General features: G+C 39.1%; 3 protein-coding genes across 4 annotated transcripts in view; 2 read left to right on the top strand and 1 right to left on the bottom strand.

Annotated features, from left to right (window-relative positions):
* The window catches only part of LOC307132273 (ninjurin-1), a 30,214-nt gene extending 24,257 nt beyond the window's left edge, over positions 1 to 5,957 (top strand). The window contains exons 3-4 of the mRNA XM_079826472.1: positions 3,096 to 3,255; positions 3,990 to 5,957. Coding sequence (XP_079682598.1) covers positions 3,096 to 3,244 — 149 coding nt within the window. The 3' untranslated portion in view covers positions 3,245 to 3,255; positions 3,990 to 5,957. The remainder of the gene's footprint in view (positions 1 to 3,095; positions 3,256 to 3,989) is intronic.
* LOC307132267 (interleukin-17 receptor E) overlaps positions 1 to 27,220 on the top strand; it is a 517,506-nt gene that overhangs the window by 298,030 nt on the left and 192,256 nt on the right. The window lies entirely within an intron of this gene.
* susd3 (sushi domain containing 3) lies at positions 6,356 to 22,979 on the bottom strand. 2 transcript variants are annotated; one of them, XM_079827424.1, is made up of 5 exons: positions 22,821 to 22,979; positions 14,018 to 14,206; positions 11,385 to 11,532; positions 8,597 to 8,773; positions 6,356 to 8,500 (listed from the first exon to the last, which is right to left on the bottom strand). In XM_079827424.1, the coding sequence occupies exons 1-5, from the start codon at positions 22,855 to 22,857 to the stop codon at positions 8,272 to 8,274; spliced, it is 780 nt and encodes a 259-aa protein (XP_079683550.1). In that variant the 5' UTR covers positions 22,858 to 22,979; the 3' UTR covers positions 6,356 to 8,271. The 2 variants fall into 2 exon arrangements, with proteins under 2 accessions (XP_079683550.1, XP_079683551.1); XM_079827425.1 differs by having other exon boundaries at positions 22,207 to 22,893.

The following is a 27,220-nucleotide window of genomic DNA, read 5'->3' as shown; positions in this document are numbered from 1 at the left end:
TGTTTGGATTTTTGGAGTGCTGAGGACAGCAAGCAGCGTTCTGTAGACGTATTAGTTGTGACTGATCACTTCACAAAGTTGGCCCATGCCTTTCCGTGTGTAAACCAGAAAGCAAAACAAATTGCGAAGAAGCTATGGGATCACATCTTCTGTGTTTATGGTTTCCCGACACGCATTCACACGGATCAAGGGACCAACTTTGAAAGTAACATCATAGCAGAGCTGCTCAAGCTGGCAGGTGTTGAGAAATCCCACACTACATCATATCACCCGATGGGAAACGGTGGGACCGAGAGGTTTAATCGGACCCTGGGCAGTATGCTTCGTTCTCTGCCTCTCAAGGAGAAGCACAAGTGGCCCGAGCAGATACAGACTCTGACATTCGCATATAATGCCACAGTACATGAGACCACTAGTTATGCCCCATTCCAGCTAATGTTTGGTCGCATCCCAAAGCTACCTGTTGATGTCATGTTTGGGCAGGTGTTGCATGACTCTGTGATTGTTGACCATGGCAACTATGTGAAAACCCTAATGTCTTACCTGCATGAGGTGGTTCGAATTGCTCAGAAACACACTGAAAAAGAACAGAAGAAGCAGGCCAAGGGTTACAATCGGAAGGTCAAGGGCACAAGTTTGAACATCGGAGACAGAGTGCTCCTTGCAAACAAGAGTGAAAGAGGAAAGAGGAAGCTTGCCGATAAGTGGGACCCAACCGTCTATACTGTAAAGGATCGGAACCTTCAAACAAACATATACAAACTGATTGACGAGGCAGGCAAATCTAAAGTTGTGCATCGAAATTTGATTCTTGACATCAGCTTCCTACCCGTTGTACCATCTCAAGATGACAATGACGTACAGTCTAATGCTGACAATATGGAGAGCGAGTCTTGTATGTCTGAGACGTCTGACTCGTTTGAAGAGGAAAGTTCTGATGATAGAACGAGGGCATGGGTACTTGAAGGACAAGAACAACTTGAAGGACAAGAACAGCTTGAAGGACAAGAACAGATTGAAGGACAAGAGTTTGTTGATGATGATGATCTGGACTCTGATCATTCAGTTCACAGTCAAAGAAGCGTCTGTGAACAAAACCCTAGTCAAAATGAGGCTGTTGGAGGTTCTGATCAAGTACCTGTTAGAGAGACTGAATCTTTTGCTAGTAATCATGACTCATTACCTGAAACTTTGAATGACACACACGATAACAGTACGACTGACACGCATGCACAAATTCCAGTTGACACATTGGGTGTTAGGACCCGTGCAGGCAGGATGGTCAAGAAAGTTAATCGTTTAATTGAGTCAATGGCACAGAGACCATTTTATGTTCAGAGAATGGGTTCATCTTTAGCAAGGAAATCAGGATAATTTCTTTCTTTATTTTAGAAGGATATTTGTTTCTATGAAGATACTGTGAAAATGTGTACCATGTGAATTTCAAAGTGTAATACAGACCAGATTTTTGGATGTTGTACAAGGCAGCATACTGTTCTAAGAATATCTGAGACTTGATCAACCTTGGATTTTTCTTAACCTGTAAAGCAGGTAACCTACTATGTTGAACTGCGAATGAGATTCGTTGTGAATGTGGTTCTGTTAGACCAATTTTGTGTCATTTGGTCAGGATATTAGTGAAATTCAGGAGGGGTGAATGTGACGGATGTTAATATGAGTGAATATTCATTGAGAATTCATGTATTTCACCAATAATCCTTCCTGTCAATTTTAGTTTATTTACTTTATATAACGGTGTCCAAGGAAAGGCTATAATTTGGTTTTTGACATCATTAGTATTCATTTGGTTAAAGAGTTTTGCGATTTTTTTTTTTTTTTTTTGTTGACGTCGTGACGTCATTGCCGCTCACCTCGTGCTGCGTCCTCAGTTTGCTTTGAGCGCGCTGAGGAGAGGTAAGCAATTAGAGGTGCTTTTCTTATATAAGAGTATAAAAGTTATCCTAAATGTGATTAAGTTTATAATATGCTGTAATATTATTGTTAAGACTGTTATAAGTGTTGTAGGAAGTGTTTTATGAATGGATGGATAGGATTTGATAGTTTTATTACTGAGAACAGCAATTTGAGTGTGTGTGTGTGCGTAAATAGAACGTGGTGATTGAGTATGTGTGCACGTCAATAGAACGCAGTGAATTTTACTGATTCATTTACTGGTATTTGATTTGTGCAGGTGATTGAATCACAGAGTGAACACATTGTTGCTGTATTTTGTTTAATCCATCCAGGTATGTTTTATTTCTGTTAAATGTCCTAATGTTTTCATTTTGTATCAGTTTGTTTCTTTACTAATTTGTGATTGACTTAAAAATAGCTGCAGGAGAATGTAATGTATGTTTGGTGTAAATGCTTGTGACAATTAATTTTGCCATTGTATGTAACATGTTTCACACACAGTAATTTTGATGTCATTATCATTGTGATGTGTGCTCAGTTTGCTTTGAGCGCGCCGAGGAGAGGTGATTGAATCACAGAGTGAACACATTGTTGCTGTATTTTGTTTAATCCATCCAGACTCATTTGAGCATGCTGAGGAGAGTACCATCTACTTCCTCAATGAAAATAAATTCTCCATGAGCAGCAGTTCCAGTGTCCGGTGTCTTCTCTGAATAAACCAACACAACGCAGATCATAACAGTGGGCAGATTTAGGCCGGTTACACTAGCAAAATGCTAATCGGGTTAATATCATGTTAGCAAACATGTTAAAAAATGCTAGCAACATACTAATTCTAGCAATGTTAAACTTTCCAACAATGTAAAAAAACATACTAGTAAATGCTAATCATGCTAGCAACATGCTAATAATGCTAACAACGTTAAAACCTGTTAGCAGCATGTTAAATCATGTTAGCAAAATGCTAATCATGGAAACAACATGCTAAAATATGCTAGTAACCATTTTTTTTTTAAACTTTTTTACTAAGTTATTCTAAACTTTCAGACCTGGCTTTGTTAAGCCAACATCAAAGTGTGTCATCAAACTTTACTCATCTAGTTTCTAAATGTTCAAAATGTCCAAACGTTTTTTCTTGGTTATGCTAACGTTAAGGAAACTGTGTTTATTGCTGATTCTAGTGAAGTGGAACCTGAACGACGAGCAGAAACATCTCCGGCTGAATGTCTTCGAGAACATCACCACAAGCTGCGTCTTCATCATCGTCGTCATTAACGTCTTCATCACTGCGTTTGGAGTTCAGCGGCCCAATCCGGGCGCGCGACAGTAGCGCAAACACTGGTATATCACACACACAACACACACTCCTCACTTTAGAAGACTTTACATTCGAAACACATGTATGAACTTTACAGCATGGCATTATAGGTAAGTTCTGAGTGAACACATGTGACTCTTTACTTAACCACTTCAAAACAAGCAATTGGGTCGTTTTAACCCAGCGTTTGGGTTAAATGTTTGCTTAAAACAACCCAATCGCTGGGTTAAAACAAACCAATTGTTTGGGTTGTTTTTAACCCATAATTTTTTAGAGTGTAATAAGGTTTGAATTCGACCCCCCAGCCTATTACTTATTCATTATGATGTTTTTGAATGTAAAAACCACACAAACGTCATAAGTTGACCTCAGACAACCGTATAATTTTTGTTTTCTTAAAGCCAGTTCATGACCCCTTTAAAAGTACAAATGATTGATTTAATCGAAATGGAAAAATCTTTCTTTTACAGAAAGGACTACAATAAACGGCTGGTAGCTATATTCACTCCTCTTTTACTAGCTTTTGTATTCAATCTTAATTTGATTTTTCTAGTAACAGCCATGATTATTCAGCTTGACAATAATTAAATGAACTGGAATTCAATAAAAGTATTTGACATAAATCACTGACACACTCTGTGTTTTTATGTGGGATAAAATATGCCTGCATAAATGGTCCTGGACGCAGATATTGCTCCTTTATAAAAAGGTACATTTGAAGGTAAATGATGACATTAATTCTCTGTCTCTTTTCCAGCTGTAGCCTGAGACTGAAACACGGGCTCTGAGTGGGTGGATGGATGAAAACACGGAGCTGTGAAGGCATTTTGAATGTTGATTATTTCCTCATATTCTCCATTGTTGCGGCTCCTCTCTTCCCAGTCTGTCAGTAACACTCTGTTTAGTTCCTGTCTCTATGAAGCCCCTCCTTCTGAAGCACACTGTGCTCTGATTGGTCGGCTGGAGCAGTGTGTTGTGATTGGTGTTTGGGAAATGTCCCGCCCCTTACCAAAACTGCCAGTTTCAACACACTACTAACTAACTCAATCAGGCCCCGCCCCTTTATCTGCTAATGAATTATTATAATGAGGAATATTGTGTCGTTTCCCGGAAGAAAACTTTCAGGAGTTTATAAACACTGACTCTGATATAGAGAAGAACTCCTGCTCAAACAGCAACATTACACACTAAAGAAAGCACAATATAACCTCTTTAATAAATAAGTACTTTCACCAGCCCCATATCACTGCACAGAGAAAACTGTAAGTCATTCATAGGTTGACAGCAATATTGGCAGTGTTTGTGAAAACAGTTCAATTTTCATTAAATGTTACTAGTTTGTTGTTCTTCTGCTTCCTGCTGTGTTGCAATACATGAGACTTTGAATGAGAATGGAACGTTGTAATTTCCTGTAAACACACACACGCACGCACGCTGACCTCTAGTGGCACATTCGTGCATTCACATGGCCAGCTGTACAGTGAGAATCTAATTCAAGCTTAATGTTCACACATGGAGTTTTTTAGTTTTATAACTCTGTGGGCGTTTCATTTAAGCTGCTTTAAAGCAGCACTAGGTAACTTTTCAACCTTTATAATATATTTTCAAGGCTCTTGTGATGATACATCTGCCACAGCCTGACGGGGTCTGTATCGTTTTTAATCGTACTTTTAAACTTCGGGTTTCAGGTAGTAACCCGAGAAAAAAAAGAACTACAAAATTCGACTGCTTTACGGCATATAAGTCACTTCCACCACCACCCCCCACTTCCTTTAATTCGGACGTGCGAGCCCGACTATCCTTTGTTTGCCGGATGTTATAGTCATGGCCGAAGCAGCACAGAAAAATAAGAAAGCAAAGGTTTTGTCGGAGGAAAGCAAAAAGAGGAAACGAGAAAGTGATCGGATTAAAGGCAGGACGAGGATCAACATTGGGCCGGCGTTTGCTCGTTGGCGTGAGCTGAAGGAGGAGGGGCTTCATTCTTGCAAGTAAATACGTAAGAAGTACAAAATCATATTTTAGGATAACGTTACCTAACATGTCTGTGATATTGGTTTATTTGTCTTGCCTCAGGCTATAATGCAAATCGATTGTTCAAATTTGCAGATTCATCTATGGTAGCTTGATATTATAATATTGACGATATATATTACCTACCACTCAAACATTGAATTGAAGTATCATATAGATTCTGTAAAACGGGAACCAATAGACTAGGCTACTATAATGACGCTGGCTTGTAAACGTGAGCATCGCGATCATTTGGCGTTTGAAAAAAATAAAACCCATGAAATTATATTCATATGACATGCTGAAACATATGCCACTGTACCTGGGATGAAGACATTTCACACGCGACGCAAGCAGAACACCTGCATGTGAACTCCTGCTGTGTTCAGGGCTATCATAGTTGTCATGTCAATAAATGCACGTGCGATGCATCCCCTGATGTAGAATGACAAGAGTTTACGACAGTAGTAGAGGACAATACTGTTTCCCAACTGTAGGGGGACCCCGAGAGCAAAACCTACCTAGTGCTGCTTTAAATCTTTAAAGATGAATTTAGGAGGTTGCAGTGTTTTACAGTTGACAGTGTTTATAAAGACCACAGGGTGGTGCTATCGGCTAATGAATCTAGAACAAACGAATGATCCAAAAGCACACAGTTATATTATGCATTATACTGTACATAACTGCTCTACATTAAAGGATATAAGTGCAGCGTTTGCATTGCATCCAGGTGTATTATTCGCTCATTATTGCCAGAGGCACCAACACTAGCAACAGAACAAAAAGATCCAAATAGCGTTAAAGGGATAGTTCACCCCAAAATTTAAATTCTGTCATCATTTACTCACCCTCAAGTTGTTTCAAACCTCTATGAGTTTCTTTGTTCTGCAGAACACAAAAGAAGATATTTAGAAGAATGTTTGTAACCAAGCAGATAGAGCATTGACTACCATAGTAGGGAAAAAAAATACTATGGTAGTCAATAGTTGCTCTAACTGCTTTGTTACAAACATTCTTCATTCTATCTTCTTTTTGTGTTCAGCAGAACAAAGAAACTCATAGAGGTTTGGAACAACTTGAGGGTGAGTAAATGAGGACAGAATTAACATTTTTGGGTGAACTATCCCTTTAATAATGATATGTACAGTACAGCCACATGCACGTTTTGAATCTTATTGCTTTGGTTTTTCAGTTTTTGAGTACAACAGAAGAACTGTTTTTACACGGACTTAAAGTTTATAAAAAATGTAGTCCTACCAGTGTTTGATTGTTTATTTCCAGATTATAAAAAAAAGCCCAATATATGCTTCAGATTTTTAATATAGGCCCATGCAGGCCTATCCACTGAGTAAACTGAGAATTCTGTTTTGTAGTGAAAGTTAAAGGGGCTATATGTAAGAATTTCCATGTATTAACCGCTTTTTTATTACCAATGTGTGAAAATAACGAAGCTTAAAAACGTGTCCTCCTGGGAAATAGTGTCTGCTTAGGACCCAACATTACAAACCCAACGTGGTAATGCCTGATCAAAATGGGAGCAATAACATGCCATATTGTAAATTATTCTTTTATGGTAGTCAGTGGTTGCTCTATCTGCTTGGTTACAAACATTCTTTAAAATATCTTCTTTTGTGTTCAGCAGAACAAAACTCATACAGGTTTGGAGCAACTTGAGGGAGAGTAAATGATGACAGAATTTTCATTTTTGGGTGAACTATCCCTTTAACCGCTAGAGCGCAAAAAGTTACAGACTGCAGCTTTAAGTTATGTGTGCACAAGTGCGAGCACGAGCAGTCACCAGTGGCGCCAATAACAAGGGTTTCTGAATTCTACATATAGCACATTTAAAGCGGTCCTATAATACCTCTTTTTACAAGATGTAAAATAAGTCTCTGGTGTTCACAGAGTGTGTATGTGAAGCTGTAGCTCAAAATACCCCACAGATCATTTTTATAGCATGTTAAAATTGTCACTTTGAGGGCGAGCAAAAATGCACGGTTTTTGTCCCTTTAAATGCAAATGAACTCTCAAGAAGAGGGCGGAGCTTCAAGAGCTCTTGCGTTTTTTGCTCCAGACAGCTCCGATTACTTCACGCAGACACACACTGAAAATGTCCAAAACTGTTCAGCCTTTTATGATCAAACCAGAGTCGGACAATGATGGAGAGACTCAAGAAGAAGTGACAACATGAAAAATGAGACAGGACGTTTCTGAATGGTTAGTTAATTAATTTATGAGTTTACTATCTTCAAGTCATTGATTAGCATATTCTGTCATGATAAACTATAAATGGCTGGTGTGGGAACTGTTGTGAGATGCACAGAGTCAGAGAATATCTGCCGCACGAAGAGAGAACAGGGATAGTTTAGTTTAATTACGGTTATAACTTGCTTTTATGACATGCTGTTGCATTTGTATACGTACTGAATCACAATAAATGTGACAGACGGATGACGGCTTGAGCGACTCCCAAATGTGCTCGACTACAACAACTCTTCCTCTCCTCAACATGTTCCCGGGGCCGGGGTTTATGTTAGGGTTAGTGATGTCACTAACCCGTGAAGAAGCTCGTTGTAGTCCCTACCAGCTGTTTATTGTAGTCCTTTCTGTAAAAGAAACTATCTCCCTTTGCTTTAAATGTTGTAACTTTGCAGATGTTGTTTATGCTAAAACAACAACATTACATACTAACCAAAGTTAAAAACGTCATATCATAATCAACCTTTAAGGGAAAGAGGCATATTACAAAGGGTAAACATCCAGTAATGTGGCATTATGCTATAATAATTAATTAAAACATGTATTGTTGTCCATACTGTACTACATACTTTAACTAGAGTCAGGTGTAAAAGCATGTTAAGTGCAATAACAATTCAATAGGCTACAGTGTGAACTGTACAATAAAAAACACACACCACACAACACATGAGAAAAAAGTTCCAATTCTCAGTTGAGGCCTCGTCTCCTGCATGACCAGTCCCCTTTTGCATCATTATTACACAAAATCCTCCATAGTGTCCAGCACGTGCTCATATGATGTGGACTGGCGGGTTAAACCGGTGCTGTCCGCTCCAGACGGGATCCTGAAGAAGCGGCCTGCAGAAGTGTGTGTCCCCCGCAGTGAGCACAGCGCTGTCGCAGTGTGTCTCTACAGCGCAGATGTGTGTGTTCATCAGGTGGTCAGTGGCTGGACTGAGGATCAGAGAGAACTGGGCCGGATGGATGATCTGAGGATAGGGCTTCCCCTGGTGAAGACACCTGTCAGAAACACACACACACACTCATACATCACATGTATAAATGAGGCGTGTGGATAAATGCATGACATGTTGATGTTTTGTTGTGTATTTTTACCTGCAGGGAGAGCGCAGGTCACCGCAGGTGTAGATCTGGCTGTCTGCAGTTCTGCCTGTCGCTGTGTGCTGTGTGTAGTTGTTGTTGTTGTTGTTGTTGTTGTTTGTGGTTTTCTGCAGCTCCTCTCGCTCAACGTCCATTTCATGCCAAAACTCTGATGCCCCACTTTTTCTTGCCCTGCACATTCACACAAGACACACACATCAGCGCTGCTTTACACACTTCCTCTCTCTCCTCATCATCAGTTAAAGCCGCTCGAGCGCTTCTGTCTGTCAGTCATGTTGAGCTTTGGATTGGCTCACAACATTTAAGGCAGAATAGACTATAAAAATATGGACGTAGTGTCCGTGACGTCACCCATAGGGTTCTGAAGAGCAGTTTTGAAGCGTAAAGTAGGGACGAGTTGGCCGTTGCCATCTTGTCAGCACATCATCGCGCGTCACTCCTGGATAATAGAAAATGGGCAAAGATGCGGGACGTGGGCGGAGCTGAAGTGACACGATGACTAACAGACAGCAGATAAATGGCTATTCACCTGTCACTCAAAGGGGCCACGCCCTTAATTATGCAGAACTTTAAGGCTCTATATAATGTAAACAAATGAGTTATTAAAAAATTCACCCCCCTCACAGTTGTCATGAAGGGCAAATTTAGCTGTATAGACCAAAACCACAATTTGTACCAGACTGTAAACATGTTTATTTCTCCTGTAAAGTTGGGCATTTTAACATGGAGCTCAATGAGATTCTGCTCCCTTCTCCATTCGATGAATTGCAGTTTAAAGGGTTAGTTCACCCAAAAATGAAAATTCTGTCATTAATTACTCACCCTCATGTCGTTCGACACCCGTAAGACCTCCGTTCATATTCGGAACACAAATTAAGATATTTTTGTTGAAAGCTGATGGCTGAGAAAGGCTTCAGATAGGCCTCCATTGGCATTCAGTACATTAACACTCCCAAGACCCATAAAAGGCACTTAAAACATCGTTACAAAGTCCATCTCACCACAGTGGCTCTACAATAATTTTACGATGCGACGACAATAGTTTTTGTGCGCAAAAAAAATCAAAATAACACCTTTATCAAACTTGTTCTTGTCTTCCGTGTGTGCCTCCACGACGCATGCGTGAGAATATGACGTAACGCCGGTGTTCGGGAATCCATGAAATGCACACTTAAAGGGTTAGTTCACCCAAAAATGAAAATTCTGTCATTAATTACTCACCCTCATGTCGTTGGACACCCGTAAGACCTCCGTTCATATTCGGAACACAAATGAAGATATTTTAGTTGAAAGCTGATGGCTGAGAAAGGCTTCACACAGGCCTCCATTGGCATTCAGTACATTGACACTTCCAAGATCCATAAAAGGCACTTAAAACGTCGTTACAAAGTCCATCTCACCACAGTGACTCTACAATAATCATACAATGCGACGACAATAGTTTTTGTGCGCAAAAAAAAATCAAAATAACACCTTTATCAAACTTGTTCTGGTCTTCCGTGTGCGCCTCCACGACGCATGCGCGAGAATATGACGCAGATCCGGCGTTCGGACATATGACCCAGAAGCGATTTGTTTACGAGCAGAGGAAGACGCGCGTGTCTAAGCTGTTGGATTCTACATTGATCGTGCTTTAGGTCTCGGCGTAGTGCTCAAAATGGGGCTTCAGTGTGTATTTCATCGATTCCCGAACACCGGCGCTACGTCATATTCTCGCGCATGCGTCGTGGAGGCGCACACGGAAGACAAGAACAAGTTGGATAAAGGTGTTATTTTGATTTTTTTTTGCGCACAAAAACTATTGTCGTCGCATTGTATGATTATTGTAGAGCCACTGTGGTGAGATAGACTTTGTAACGACGTTTTAAGTGCCTTTTATGGGTCTTGGGAGTGTAAATGTACTGAATGCCAATGGAGGCCTGTGTGAAGCCTTTCTCAGCCATCAGCTTTCAACTAAAATATCTTCATTTGTGTTCCGAATATGAACGGAGGTCTTACGGGTGTCCAACGACATGAGGGTGAGTAATTAATGACAGAATTTTCATTTTTGGGTGAACTAACCCTTTAAGCCCCATTTTGAGAACTACGCTGAGACCTAAAGCACGATCAATGTAGAATTCAACAGCTTAGACACGCGCGCCTTCCTCTGCTTGTAAACAAATCGCTTCTGAGTCATGTGTCCGAACGCCGGATCTGCGTCATATTCTCGCGCATGCGTCGTGGAGGCACACATGGAAGACAATAACAAGCTGGATAAAGGTGTTATTTTGATTTTTTTTTGCGCACAAAAACTATTGTCGTCGCATCGTAAAATTATTGTAGAGCCACTGTGGTGAGATGGACTTTGTAACAACGTTTTAAGTGCCTTTTATGGGTCTTGGCAGTATTAATGTACTGAATGCCAATGGAGGCCTATCTGAAGCCTTTCTCAGCCATCAGCTTTCAACAAAAATATCTTAATTTGTGTTCCGAATATGAACGGAGGTCTGACGGGTGTCGAACGACATGAGGGTGAGTAATTAATGACAGAATTTTCATTTTTGGGTGAACTAACCCTTTAAGTCACTTCCGTATTGGCTTCAAGAGAAACTGCGGGAGGTTGCCGCTTGGGCAGAACCCATAAGTGACCTTTTATAATACATTAATATTATATTATTTGTATTTTTTAAGATTTGAAGTACACATTTAGTACAATTGAACACACTAGGGAATAAAGACGTGAGACACAGAAGTATTTTTAAGTCTAATAGCCAGAGCTCTGTGTATTTTCAGGTTCTCTCACCTCTCCATCTTCCTCCTCTCCTCTCGTTTCACATGTTTCACCAGACAGGAAGTGATGAAGGCGACGCTCATCAAGAGAATGATGGTGGCGCTGATGAAGGACATGAGAAGAGCCAAACGGAAGCCCTCGTCCTCGAACCGAGACAAAGCTGTAAACACACAGTGAGAGGATGAAGGAAACAGAAGCGAAACTGACACCATCAGGAATCCATTTATTACCATCTGACACCTGAGATTTGAAAACGGTGATTTCTGCCTATTTCTCTCAAATATTGTTCTCTTATCTGTCTAAATCTGTGTTAGTGAGCACTTCTCCTTTGCCGAGATGATCCATCCACCTCACAGGTGTGGCATATCAAGATGCTGATTAGACAGCGGGATTATTGCACAGGTGTGCCTAAGGCTGGCCACAATAAAAGGCCACTCTAAAATGTGCATCTCGGCAAAGGAGAAGTGCTCACTTACACAGATTTAGACAGATTAGTGAACAATATTTGAGAGAAATAGGCCTTTTGTGTACATTGAAAAAGCCTTAGATCTTTGCGTTCAGCTCATGAAAAATGGGGGCAAAAATAAAAAAGTGTTGCGTTTATAATTTTGTTCAGTGTGTGTACGGATTTCCGTGAGATCGGTTTGGATTATTAATTTAACAAGGTTTGGGCCATACAAATTACGGGAGTTTCCCGGGAGAAATAACAAAACGGGAGGGAGACGGGAGATGGGAAAAACAGTGTTGACAGGTATGCTAAATTTTATTTAAAAGAATCGACTATGGCGGACAAACAGGTTTTTTTCACATTAAGACAGTTTAAATATTTTAGAGCTTGCATATTCAAAAATAATTATGTATAATTGACGTGACTTTTCCCGGGCCTGGAAAACAAAAATGTTTAATACACAATTGTAATATGTTTTCCATGACTGTATGAATTGTAAAGAGATCACTAGTTCACTACAGTGGCCCAGTAGTGCACAACACAACGAAATTTAAAAAGCATACATAAGTTCACAACACAACGGAATGAAGCCACAACACAACGAAATCAAGCCACAACACAACGAAAAATCCACAACACAACGAAATCAAGCCACAACACAACGAAATCAAGCCACAACACAACGAAAAATCCACAACACAACGAAATCAAGCCACAACACAACGAAAAATCCACAACACAACGAAATCAAGCCACAACACAACGGAAACAAGCCACAACACAACGGAAACAAGCCACAACACAACGAAATCAAGCCACAACACAACGGAAAATCCACAACACAACGAAATCAAGCCACAACACAACGAAATCAAGCCACAACACAACGAAAAATCCACAACACAACGAAATCAAGCCACAACACAACGAAATCAAGCCACAACACAACGAAAAATCCACAACACAACGAAATCAAGCCACAACACAACGGAAACAAGCCACAACACAACGGAAACAAGCCACAACACAACGAAATCAAGCCACAACACAACGGAAAATCCACAACACAACGAAATCAAGCCACAACACAACGAAATCAAGCCACAACACAACGAAATCAAGCCACAACACAACGGAAAATCCACAACACAACGAAAAAGCCACAACACAACGAAATCAAGCCACAACACAACGAAATCAAGCCACAACACAACGAAATCAAGCCACAACACAACGGAAAATCCACAACACAACGAAAAAGCCACAACACAACGGAAATGCTCCCGACCACTAGGGGACTCTCAGAGTGCGGTAAAGTTAGCTTTCCTTGCATTGTTCTATAGATTCGCCAATCCTATAAATATTTAAACACTACGATCAGTTTTAAGTGTGCAGTTGTATATCGACATGAAATATCAATTCAAAATCACCTACGTGCCTAATAGCTGCATATTTATACTCGAGAACGTTTTGAACGTTTAGAACGCTGCCACGGCGCTAAGGGAGTGTCTGCCAATTCCACCAAGTTGAAACATATAATTTGTATGAATTAAATTAACTTTTTTTTAATTTTCAAATTATTAAGTCAGTTTTACCAATACAATCAAGCTGTGGAATTTTAACATGTCTGTTTTTAAATGTTAAAAGCAATTTTAATTCATACAGATTATACTATTCAACCAATTGGTGGAATTGGCAGACTTAGCGCCGTGGTATCGGGTCAAAGCATTCTCAAGCATAAATATGCAGCTATAATGCATGTAGGTGATTTTAAATTAATATTTATTGATAAACAATGGTTAGCCTACATACTGTTAAAACTAATTGTGGTATTGATTTCTTTGTAAGATTGCCGACTCTATAGAACAGTGGCAACTTTACCGCGCTTGATTTCTGTTATATTTTTTAAAGTCTAATAAATGTTAAAATTGAGAAAAAAATCAATTTCATAGAGACATTAGAATGTTTGGTATCAGTGATACTGGCCTTCTTTCATAAAATGCCATTTAACAAATATTTAAAATATAAGCTACTGTCTTAATGTTGTTTCTACACTAATTTGGAGATTATTAATAATGTAAAATATATTAAATAGGTGCAATTAATCAGGATTAATTACAGGAAATGTGTGATTAATTAGTTTTTTAGTTTATAGACAGCAGTGTGAAGAGTTGTCTTGTAAGTGTGTGTGTCTTACGTTTGCACTCGGGTGTCCCGCCGCTCCAGTGTGCGTCGTTGCTGCTCCACACGCAGGACATCTGAGAGCCACTGACCGGGCGGTGTCTGCTCGGGCACTGCAGGCTCATCACGGTGCCCACACTGCTGCCGTCGCCAGACACCAGCTTCAGAGTCCCGATGACCGGAGACAGCAGTGGAGCGCACTGACCTGTGCAGAGCAACCAAACTCAATTCACAAGAGCCAACACAATTCATCCATTAACCTCAAACAACATGCCATACGTTCATTCATGGGTCATTCCTGGTATTCTGTGCCTTTGGCCATCATCAAATTGTAGAAATCAAACCTTTTAGAAATCAAACTTTCTAAAAGATTTTAAATTTTTGTGTAGTCATAATAGGGTGAGCTCGGCTCAGGTAAATACATTTAACCATTTATTAAACAAAATAAATTAAATTAAAGGTCAAAAATGGGTCCAGTGAACAGTGATAAGTGATAACAGATTGGACAAAATATTAACCGCGTGGACAAAATAATAACAAAGTGAAAACAGAGTGGACAGATAATAGGGTGGATAAAATAATAACAGGGTGGACAAAAGGGATAGGGCCGACAAAATAATAACAGGGTAGACAAAGTGAAAACAGAGTGGACGGATAACAGGGTGGACAAAATAATAACAGGGTGGACAAAATAATAACAGAGTGGACAAAATAATAACAGGGTGGACACAAGGGATAGGGCTGACAAAATAATAACAGAATGGACAAAATAATAACAGGGTGGACAAAATAATAACAGGGTGGACAAAGTGATAACAGAGTGGACAGATAACAGGGTGGACAAAATAATAACAGGGTGGACAAAAGGGATAGGGCCGACAAAATAATAACAGGGTAGACAAAGTGAAAACAGAGTGGACAGATAACAGGGTGGACAAAATAATAACAGAGTGGACAAAATAATAACAGGGTGGACAAAAGGGATAGGGCTGACAAAATAATAACAGAGTGGGCAAAATAATAACAGGGTGGACAAATGGATAGGGTGAACAAAATAATAACAGGGTGGACAAAGTGATAACAGAGTGGACAGAAAACAGGGTGGACAAAATAATAACAGAGTGGACAAAATAATAACAGGGTGGACAAAAGGGATAGGGCTGACAATATAATAACAGAGTGGACAGGAATAGGATGGACAAAATAATAACAGGGTGGACAAAATAATAACAGGGTGGACAAAGTGAAAACAGAGTGGACAGATAACAGGGTGGACAAAATAATAACAGGGTGGACAAAATAATAACAGAGTGGACAAAATAATAACAGGGTGGACACAAGGGATAGGGCTGACAAAATAATAACAGAATGGACAAAATAATAACAGGGTGGACAAATGGATAGGATGGACAAAATAATAACAGGGTGGACAAAGTGATAACAGAGTGGACAGATAACAGGGTGGACAAAATAATAACAGGGTGGACAAAAGGGATAGGGCCGACAAAATAATAACAGGGTAGACAAGGTGAAAACAGAGTGGACAGATAACAGGGTGGACAAAATAATAACAGAGTGGACAAAAGGGATAGGGCTGACAAAATAATAACAGGGTGGACAAAAGGGATAGGGCTGACAAAATAATAACAGAGTGGACAAAATAATAACAGGGTGGACAAAAGGGATAGGGCTGACAAAATAATAACAGAGTGGGCAAAATAATAACAGGGTGGACAAATGGATAGGGTGGACAAAATAATAACAGGGTGGACAAAGTGATAACAGAGTGGACAGATAACAGGGTGGACAAAATAATAACAGAGTGGACAAAATAATAACAGGGTGGACAAAAGGGATAGGGTGGACAAAATAATAACAGGGTAGACAAAATAATAACAGAGTGGAAAAAATAATAACAGGGTGGACAAAAGGGATAGGGCTGACAAAATAATAACAGAGTGGACAGGAATAGGATGGACACAATAATAACAGGGTGGACAAAATAATAACAGAGTGGACAAAATAATAACAGGGTGGACAAAAGGGATAGGATGGACAAAATAATAACAGGGTGGACAAAAGGGATAGGGCTGACAAAATAATAATAGGGTGGACAAAGTGATAACAGAGTAGAGAGATAACAGGGTGGACAAACTTATAACAGGGTGGACAAAATGGACAGGCTGGACAAAATAATAACAGAGTGGACAAAATAATAACAGGGTGGACAAAAGGGATAGGATGGACAAAATAATAACAGGGTGGACAAAAGGGATAGGGCTGACAAAATAATAATAGGGTGGACAAAGTGATAACAGAGTAGAGAGATAACAGGGTGGACAAACTTATAACAGGGTGGACAAAATAATAACAGAGTGGGCAAAAGGGATAGGGTGGACAAAGTGATAACACCGTGGACAGATAACAGGGTGGACAAAATGATTGAGTGGACAAAATAATAACAGGGTGGACAAAAAGGATAGGGCTGACAAAATAATAACAGGGTGGACAAAATAACAGGGTGGACAAAAGAGATAGGGTGGAAAAAATAACAGGGTGGACAAAGTGATAACAGAGTAGAGAGATAACAGGGTGGACAAACTAATAATAGAGTGGACAAAGTGATAACAGATTGGACAAAATAACAGGGTGGACAAAATTGGTCCGGACCAAAAAAACAACAACAAAAAAAACATTTAGTCCTGGTCCAACCAAGTGTGAACACACCCTCAGTGTCTTCTCTGTTAGCATTTCAGATATAACAGGATGGACATTAACAGAGTGGACATTCTGAGCAAAAATCAACCACTGCACAGCGTCTGAGCAAAAACAAGCTAACGTCGAAGATTTATCTAATAAAGAATCTCATGGTCTTTAAAATTGTAATTTTAAAACTATGATTTTTTTTACTAACTTTTTTTAATTTTCCCCTTAACAGGGTGGACGTACTAAGGTTTAGCGTTGTCACGATACTGTAATTTCTAACTTTGATACGAATCCGATCCCTAAAATGTATCGATATTCGATACCACAGGGAAAAACGCTGCCTATACGTATACTGTCAAATAGATATTTTTTATATAATTTCTATTTTTGTCCGTCTATTGAGAGTCTAGGCAATTGAACATTTCTTCTGAAGAGATCACTTTATATGATAAAGCTTTTTCCCATATATAGCCTAAACATTGATCAATTACCATTTTTACAATTATCTCACAAATATTTTGCTAACTAATTGTGTTGCAATGGCTTATATACAGCACAAGGAAGCTTGATTTTCAAATTGAATTTAAAAAGACGAGTAACAGTGATACAATAAGAACAAATAAACAAATTACAAACAATAGCACAAATAAATACAATAGAATAAAGATACAAATGAAATAGACTGCTTTTTTTTCCAGGTAGGTCTACCAGTAAAATAAAAATAAAAAAAGTAATCAAATTTAAAATAACATTGGATAATCTTCAATGTAAAAAAATAAATGCAGATTAATCCATTAAAGTTACACAAGTTAATAAGTCAAGAGCAGTAAGTGATCGTTTGTCTTTTTGTAGTTTGAATAATAAATAACTGTCCTGTAAGGATCGGTTTTGGTGCTAAGACAAAAGCTGAGAAACACACCCCAGCAAATTGAACAATAAAAGTCACTAATCTTGAGAGAAGATCTCACAGAAACTGTGTGACAACACCCTGACAAACATTCCTCCCCCCTCCCCATTTTGCCCTCTCCTTGCCCTGGTTTCAAGTCACCAAATGCAGATATACCAGTGATGATGTATCTTGTAAATCTATTGTTTTATCCCTTTCATGTTTGATGTCTTTTTAAAGGTCTCAGTGCGAATTATAAAATGGTCTCAGTTTCACTGCAGTCACTGGTAGTATTAGAAAGATTGGAAAACTAATGAGAATTCAGTCCTCCTTTTGAGGAATTTCTTCAAAGATATCTGATCCACTCCCCCAAAACCAGGTGGGGGTGATGCAAATATTTACAAACCTTTTGTTCTAGTTGAAGTATTTAAGGCTGGATAATCTAACTCTCAGGGGGAATATTCTGTAGTCAGACCCCCCGTGTGGTGCAAACTGCATGTAGATGTGCCAGACATGATGACTCTTTTAAATTATTTTCATATTGCTTTGCAATTGTGTTTTATGTTTTTACGCTGATCAGTTGTGTACCATGGATTCTTGTTTACTTATTTCCTGTTCCTGTCTGGCCAAAATAAATGTTAATCTTGATTTATCTTGTATGATTCTGAAATCATTATTCTAGTATGGATCGATGTATACTCTTTTATAATACTGTATATTACCGCAAAATCTAGGGTTATGATAGATCACACCGATGACGCCACGACTGAAGCATGGGGCGCAGCGTGCGTGATATTCCGATTCCTGACTATTGCTGGATTGGCAAGTTGTAGTCCGTGAATATTACTAAAATTACACTTTTTGTTGAGTGAGCATGTGCAACCACCAGGGCTGGACTGGTAATCTGGCATACCGGGCATTTTCCCGGTGGGCCGACGCACTTTGGGGCCGATACAAGTTTATTTATTTATTTAATTTTTTGCCACGGACTGGCCCATCATGCTCCTCCATAGACTGTGTCCATATTAGGCGCTGTTTAAAAGTTTGGGCGCATGAAACTGCAAAAGGCGAATATCCGCGCAACAGCGCTGCCGCTGACGAACGTGCGCTGCGTTTCTGCTGCTCTATGAAGTGATGAACCGGCACTTTGACTCCGAATGTTGTTTTTTACAATCGTGTGATATGGGACCAACAGCCGCGACCATGTAAAAACATCACGAGGTAAATTGGAAAACAGCAATACACACAACTACAAACTTGTCACTCTAGCACAACCAAATTCAATAGTTTATTATTATTTATTTATTTTCGAAACCATATACCTATGGTAATGAGGAGCATGATTTTACCTGTGACTACCATGCCCATACAGTTAAATGAAACTGACCTACAGTTAAACTCAGTTAAAATGTCATTACACGTTAAAAAAAAAAAGGTTCTATATGGCACCAAAAATGGTTCTTGGCTCGTAATCATAGGGGAACCTTTTTTAGTGCTATATAGCACCAATTTTGGTGCTTCAGCGGTTCTTCGCCGGTTCTTTGACTAAGGTGCTATATAGCACCTCTGAAGAACCGCAAAATATCACATTTTGTGCCCGTGAGCGCGCGAACCGGACGCGTCTGTCTCTCTGCGATATTGGGTCTCTCGATGAACGAATATGAAAACTAGGAAGATATAAAGAAAATCAACGATCTAAATTAAATCGCAACTAATCTTCAAATCAGCTGATAAACTCTAAACGTAACACACTTTATGGAGTCACATAGAATTGGAGTCAGATAAAATTATTAATGGAGTCAGATTTGAAATGAGATATCAATAAATTAAGAGAACTTCACCAAAATGCTGAAAAGGCTTACACGCAGAATTCCTTTTGACCAAGCCATTAGTTTTCGGTTTTTGGGCTAAATGTATGGAAATTTACAGTCCCTTTAAGAACGGACACACGCATGGATCCCAAATACTGTTCCTGTTACACATTCTTCCTGAACTGGTTACTACTGTGTTAACGTTAATACTCACCAACGCCTTTATGAAAGATAAAATAGGTAATTTAAAAAATCAAGGATGTCACCCACTTTCCAAATTAGTTTTCTCTCCAAAGAAGAGATGACAGCTTTATGATATGATGTAATGTAATTTCTCCAACTTTCATTTAAAGGGAAAGTAGTCAAAAACAACAGGGTGGACAATAAATTGAGGGACAAGCTAAAAACCTTGATTATAATTACTCAAATAAATGTAATAATTGATATGAATATACACATTAGAGAGCATCTTTACTGATAAACCCAACAATGACCCTTATGTGTGCAAAACCTCATATTTCTCTGCACCCAAAGTGTTTCCCTTGTTTACATGATTCATAAATACAGAACTATACGGCTGTTTCTCTTCCACACTCTTTTGTTTTAACTAGGAGTGTTTTTTCTCCTGAGAAGTGAAACTGTGATGAGGGTGTGCCTGTAACACTTCCCACACACACAATCAAACAGTAAATCCGTGTCGAACAAATAACATGAACCACATATGATTGTATAAGGGGGACATCACAGTTTTTACTCCAGTGAATATTTCCCAGGATAGGGTCATTAAATAAACGCTAATTAAATAAAAACCTTATCCAGGGTTGCGTCATTTTGATTTGTAGTTTGACAGGAAACGAGGCTGAGGAACAGAAGTACAGTGTGTTCAATACTGTAGTTCAACGACATGCCCATTGTTCCGCTGATGAAATACCAAAATTTCAGTAGACAAAAACTCCATAAAACAGTTTTGAAAGTTGTGAATTTTGATCTAGTACCTTTATACAGTGAAGACTGTAGTAATAATATTTAATATGACATCTGCGCTGACTGTTATTAAGGTCTATGATTGGATTTTGGGCAAAAAAAAAAACAGCCAGGAAATAAATGAAACAAAACAATTAAATCAGCAATGAAATCAACTTGCTCAAGCTTGACGGACAACAGTTTAAAATAAACTAATGAAACAGTTTGTTTGTCAATAGATGAGTTTTGCTGCCTCATCTTGGCACATTTGACCAGGTTTGCCACTGATGTAATTTGACCATTTATAAAAAACAAATGTAATTTTTCATTTTTGACGACTGGAAATGTAAAGCGCACACAATCACAGATTTTTAAAGGTATTGGGGATTTTATGAGGGGCTACATTAATGCCTGGAACAGAAGAATATTGAAAAAATAGAAACTGTAATAAATATATTGCAATTATTACAACATTCAGTGTTTTACAGCATATTTACAGTTTATTTGAACTGCAGCTTATTTTCAGTGAACAATGACTTACACCGATCAGGCATAACATTATGACCATGAAGTGAATAACACTTATCTCTTCAGCACCTGTTAGTGGGTGGGATATATTAGGCAGCAAGTGAACATTTTGTGAACAAGTTGATGTGTTAGAAGCAGGAAAAATGGGAGAGCGTAAGGATTTGAGCGAGTTTGACAAGGGACAAATTGTGATGGCTAGACGACTGGGTCAGAGCATCTCCAAAACTGCAGCTCTTGTGGGGTGTTCCCGGTCTGCAGTGGTCAGTATCTATCAAAAGTGCTCCAAGGAAGGAACAGTGGAGAACCGGTGACAGGGTCATGGGCGGCCAAGGCTCATTGATGCACGTGGGGAGCGAAGGCTGGCCCATGTGGTCTGATCAAACAGAAGAGCTACTGTAGCTCAAATTGCTCAAGAAGTTAATGCTGGTTCTGATAGAAAGGTGTCAGCTGCATAGCTGCAAACCAGTCAGGGTGCCCATGCCGACCCCTGTCCACCGCCGAAAGCACCAACAGTGGGCATGTGAGTATCAGAACTGGACCACGGAGCAATGGAAGAAGGTGGCCTGGTCTGATGAATCACGTTTTCTTTTACATCACATGGGGGGCCGGGTACGTGTGTGTCGCTTACCTGGGGAACACATGGCACCAGGATGCACTATGGGAAGAAGGCAAGCCGGCGGAGGCAGTGTGATGCTTTGGGCAATGTTCTGCTGGGAAACCTTGGGTCCTGCCATCCATGTGGATGTTACTTTGACACGTACCACCTACCTAAGCATTGTTGCAGACCATGTACACCCTTTCATGGAAACGGTATTCCCTGGTGGCTGTGGCTCTTTCAGCAGATAATGCGCCTGACACAAAGCAGAAATGGTTCAGGAATGGTTTGAGGAGCACGAGTTTGAGGTGTTGACTTGGCCTCCAAATTCCCCAGATCTCAATCCAATCGAGCATCTGTGGGATGTGCTGAACAAACAAGGCCGATCCATGGAGGCCCCACCTCGCAATTTACAGGACTAAAGGATCTGCTGCTAACATCTTGGTCCCAGATACCACAGCACACCTTCAGGGATCTAGTGGAGTCCATGCCTCGACGGGTCAGGGCTGTTTCGGCAGCAAAAGGGGGACCAACACAATATTAGGTCATAATGTTATGCCTTTTTTTTTTGTCTGTTTCTCACACATATAGGGCTATAGCTTTTATGATCATTTAGGTTTTTCCACCATGAATACATGGAAAAGCTGCAAGAAAATATTCCACCGAAACAACAAGAGATTAGAATGCAGGTTTAGATCGACATGAGTAAACCTCACCTCAAAATACAGAAAACACCAGATGAAGAAAGAAACAGGAAGACAGCGCGCGTTTCCGATCAGAGAACCGCTGTCATTTACAAAAGACGCGTTTCCTGCTTACAAACTCACACACACACACACACACACACACACACACACACACACACACACCTGCTGCTCATCCTGTCTACTGTTAATACACATGAACAACTCACTCAGATAGGCCTACTCACACACATAACGTTAAACACACACTTTATTAAAAAACCCCGATAATTACACCGCGCCTAAAGACAAGCTCATTATCTGCCACAGAATATAGGCTAGCCTACTATTATAAATCCACAATATATGTGTCCATTAATAGCTAATAACTTCACTAATTAAGTTTATTTAAATCCACGGTTAATCACAAATTCAAACTGAATCGCTATGTTGTTTAAAAAATCGGTTACACTTTATTTTAAGGTGTCCCTGTTGCACAGACTAACAACATGCACTTACTGTAGGTTAAGTTAACCACAGTCTGTGTAATGAACACTGTCAAATAAAGCAACATTGTGCTATAAAGCACCTCAAATCTCTAGCTGAATACGTTTTGAAGAGCTGAAGAGTTTATGTGATGAGTGTACCTGTTCGGTTGTGAACACTGCTCCAGTCTCCCATCATGGATTCACACCCGCACTGATGATGATGATGAATGCCATTCAAACTGTTGCGCGAGCGCTTTCACTTCGCTTCAGACCGGCGCATGCGCAGATCGGCCGCAGACAGTCAGCACTGCTCAGTCTGGAGAGAGTATTTAGGATTTATGATGAGGACACGCTGTCTTTCACAGCTTAAACTCCAGCTGACCGATGACAACGCGAACTATCAACTGCTCAAGGATTCACCATAGCCTAATTATTTTTCTCTCATCATAGAGTTAAGACAAATGAACAAGAGAATAAGATCGTTTAGATGCCACAGGCCTTGTGTGTGGGACCCCCATCCGAAAATTTAACAGGAACATTAGAATGATAAAATGAGTTACATTGTTTTATTTTTTTCTACTCACTATTGTTAAATACTGTATGTAACCTATTTATGTATTTAATGTTCATATAATTTTGATTGTTTTATATTAATCAATTTGTATTTATTTATTTGAATCTATTTAATAGATTAACAACTAACTGATATTATTTTATTTTTATCACATTTTTATTTATTTAAATCTAATTTAATTATTACTTATTCCCCCTACTCTTCCACGGACCCCACTTTTAACCCCTGGTAAAGAAACGTGTCTCACTTGAAGTGGGGTTAAAACCACTGGTCTATATCAATTTATATATATATGTGTGTGTGTGTGTGTGGTGTCATTTATATAGATGTTGGTTAGAACCGCTTCATCTCATGCATGACACGCCGTTCTAAAATAGCTAGCCTAGTGCTCAAGTTAAAAGAAGTTCAGCTTTAAATAAACAAAAAAAAAACTTGCTTTGCGTTTTGTCAAAGTCCCTTTCAGGCAATTCAAAATTCTCTCGGCGGCCATCTTTGAAACGCCACCTGTTTTCTTCAAGTGCAGCTCCTATCTCTTTAAATATGGAAACATCAAATTCTCCAAGGCTGTTCACCAAGCTGTTAAATTTCATATTTGTCATCACCAATGAAACTGACAACAACTGTATCATAGCCTACATTTAGTTTCTACAATCTAAACGCTCAATTTTTTTTTAGCTGGACCAGTGCGCATGCGCAGTCCTAAGCTCGCTTTTTAGTACGCTGACTGTTGCGCTTCTAACGGCCGCTGGAGTGACGCGGTGACTTTACCAATCGGCGATTGGCTCTTTTATTTAGATGGCGGGACTTATTGCGCCGGTTCGGTTGAACGTTTTCCCATTCGTAGTAAAATGAGTCCACCACCGTCCAACTTTTACAGGTAAGAGCACTTGAAATGTGTAGGGGTATGTTTAATCCAGCCTAAAAGTGAGAGATTGAATCTGAGTCGTTCCTGTTACAGTGACTTTTCTGTCTCTATGATTTACTTATAAATTAATATAACTAATATTTTCTATGAATCACATATTTATAAGAAATTGCTTAAATTATATATTTAGGTCTTCTTTATCACTTAAACAGATACAATAGACATTAAAAAGACACACCTTGTAATTTACACACCTTTTTGTGGATATTTGCATTCAATTTGATCATGTCCTCAGTGCAAAGTAATCAACTTGATAAAAAACTCAAAATATTTTTAAATTATGGTATAGACTAGCTAAACTGCCTCTAATCAAATCATGTGAAACATATATATATAATTTTTTTATATATAATAAAGCTTCAACTCTCACTCTTTTTTTATGTTATCCTGCTTGTCACACTCTTAAAGTTCCACCCTGTTAGGCTGATATGAAGAATGTTTGTCTGGTAAAAACATATCTGATATAGGTATAAACGTTATGTTTATCTGTAGAAGGTTAGCTAAATGTTGATCACTAAAGGTTAGGTCTATAAACCTAACAGGGTGGAAATTCTAATAGAATAAATTGTATTTAGTGTATATTGTAAAATATATATACATACATATGCATATATAAATATAATATATATAAAACAATATTATACATTACTGATGACAAACCATGCAGGACAATGATGTTCATTTTTGTTCATTTTCAAATATCTTTGATTATGTTCAATCCTACAGTTTCAAGAATAAAAGTATATATGATGGCATGTCTGTACAATGAATCTACCCATTATTATTATTTGTTGAGTCCCTGAGCTTGACCAATATGTATTCCTAATAGTTAAACATGTCACTGTTCTGATAGAATGCTAAAAACATGAAAAACATGTACTTTCCCCCCAAAAAAATTATGAAGCCAAAATGTAACTGGATAACAAGAATGACCCATTTAACGTGGACTGTGTTTGCATTGCATTCAGAGATTGTTGTTTAAAAATTGCAGTCGTCTATGAAATACATTGTAATTGGAGTTATGCATGTTTTGTGTGTGTAAAATAATAGAAGAGTTATCACTGTGTAGAGGCCTGCTCTCAATGATCTGATGACTCGAGGAGGGAGTAAGATGTTGTCTTGCAAAAAAAAAAAGAGTTTCAAGAATTAGAAAAATGAAGTGAGAGTTTGAGTAAATGTTATTAGATCTAAGAGCATTCAGATGCCAGATAACAAGAAAGAAACAAGAAAGAGGAAGTACAGAAGGTCAGGTGACACGCTCAACAGGAAGACCAATGAGGTGTGACGACTCCTCAACCAAAGCCACTTGAAGGCTGAAGGCAAGCCTGCAAGGTTAAAGGGTCAATGGAGGAGAGGCTTCACTTCGCTGAATAAACTGCTTCATGTGGGAAAAAAGCTCATTTAATGACTGATCTATTTTACATTAAAAAATGCTGTTTTATAAGAGAAGACCGGTATGATTCAGATACGCCACTTCTCATTCATTTCTATGGTATCCACAAACAGCGACTGACTGTCGCACAACTCTGAACGGAATTCAATTGCTACGTCCCAATTTGCATACTATCCATTCTAAATAGTTGTCGAAATTCAAATTAGTGCGTCCCAAATCGTAGATTGTTGAAATGAGTATGCCAAAGATACCCGAATGGTTGACTTTTTCCAGTTAGAATCCAATGTGCAGATCCATTCACACTCTAAAGGCTAATATTACCCACAACCCATTGCGCGTTGGATGAGGATTCGATTAGAACTACAATCATGGCGGGGACGTATGAGTCCGACGGTAAAGTAGATCGTTTTATGCCGCGTTCCAGACAACCCATAACCTGTGTTTTTCCAAACTTCTACCCGTGAAAGTGAACTGGAACGGCAATCAAACCCGTGACTTCCCTGAACTCATACTAGATCGATGTACTCCCAGTTACGCGCTCTGACGTCACATTATTAAAATAAGGTATTGCTCTAACGTTATTTATCCGCGAATGTATTGCATTATCAGTAGCTTTTCTAGCGTTAGCTAGTTTTCAGGCCATTGAGTGCAAGAATAAATTAATACCAAATACATTTCCAAATATACAAATAACGTAAAATAAAAGGTATAACAGCTTCTCTTGCCTTATGCGCTATTTTTTCTCCTTCGTTTCCCTCAAATAAGCAAGGAGTAAGCACCTTTGGCGATAGAAATGATTGTAAATGAGCATAAGCCCATGCTTTGTTTACATCTAACTACCGCTCAGGCAGTTTGGAGTAGTGATGTGTCGTTCATGAACGTTCCGTTCATTTTGAACGAATCTTTAATATGACTCGAGAACAACGGGTGATCTCAGAGAGCGATTCTTTCATTTTGTGTTGACTGCGCATGTGCAACATCCCATATGTTCAGTACAGGAAACAGAATTTATTAGTTCATCAAGTACCAGCCCCATAGGCAAGGCTATGCAGTCACCGGAACAGAAAAGATTAGTTCATCTCTCAAGTCTTCTCATTCGAGTCGTTCGTTCAAGTCCCCATAGGCTGAATGCAGAAACAGTTCATCTCTCGAGTCTTGTTCTTTTGACCCGTGTTGGATACAGAAATTAGTTAATTCCTTTACAGTCTATGGTTAATTCACAACCTTCCTTACAAACAAGTGAGTCGTTTTTTTATGTTTGTTTAGTTCAGTTTTTTAGCTAGTTTAATTGATTTTCCTATGAAGCCTGGACACATTGGGTTGTTCAGAACGGATAGGCATAACAAATGTTTATTGCGCATATCTTCTGATGATTTTATAATGATAAATATATTACAACATGCAGTCAATAATACGACTGTAATGTTGTATATGTTGCGAGACACTGAACAGGGAATCGGTCATGTGAAAAAGAATGAACAACTCCCAACGAAAGACTCGAGAGATGAACTAATCAATTCTGTTTCCAGACGCATGTATTGCCTATGAGGCTGTCACGGCCCAGATCAGACATGATGACGTAACTAACGGCTCATACCCGAAGATACGAGAGGTGAACTAAACTTTCCAGGGAACAGACGTGATAAAATGTGAAGAGACAAAAGAAA

Source organism: Gobio gobio (genome assembly GCF_949357685.1).
Source record: "Gobio gobio genome assembly, chromosome: 10".
In the NCBI taxonomy this organism is placed as follows: Eukaryota; Metazoa; Chordata; class Actinopteri; order Cypriniformes; family Gobionidae; genus Gobio; species Gobio gobio.
Note: the sequence above shows the minus strand (reverse complement) of the source record. Positions and strands in the feature narration are given on the sequence as shown.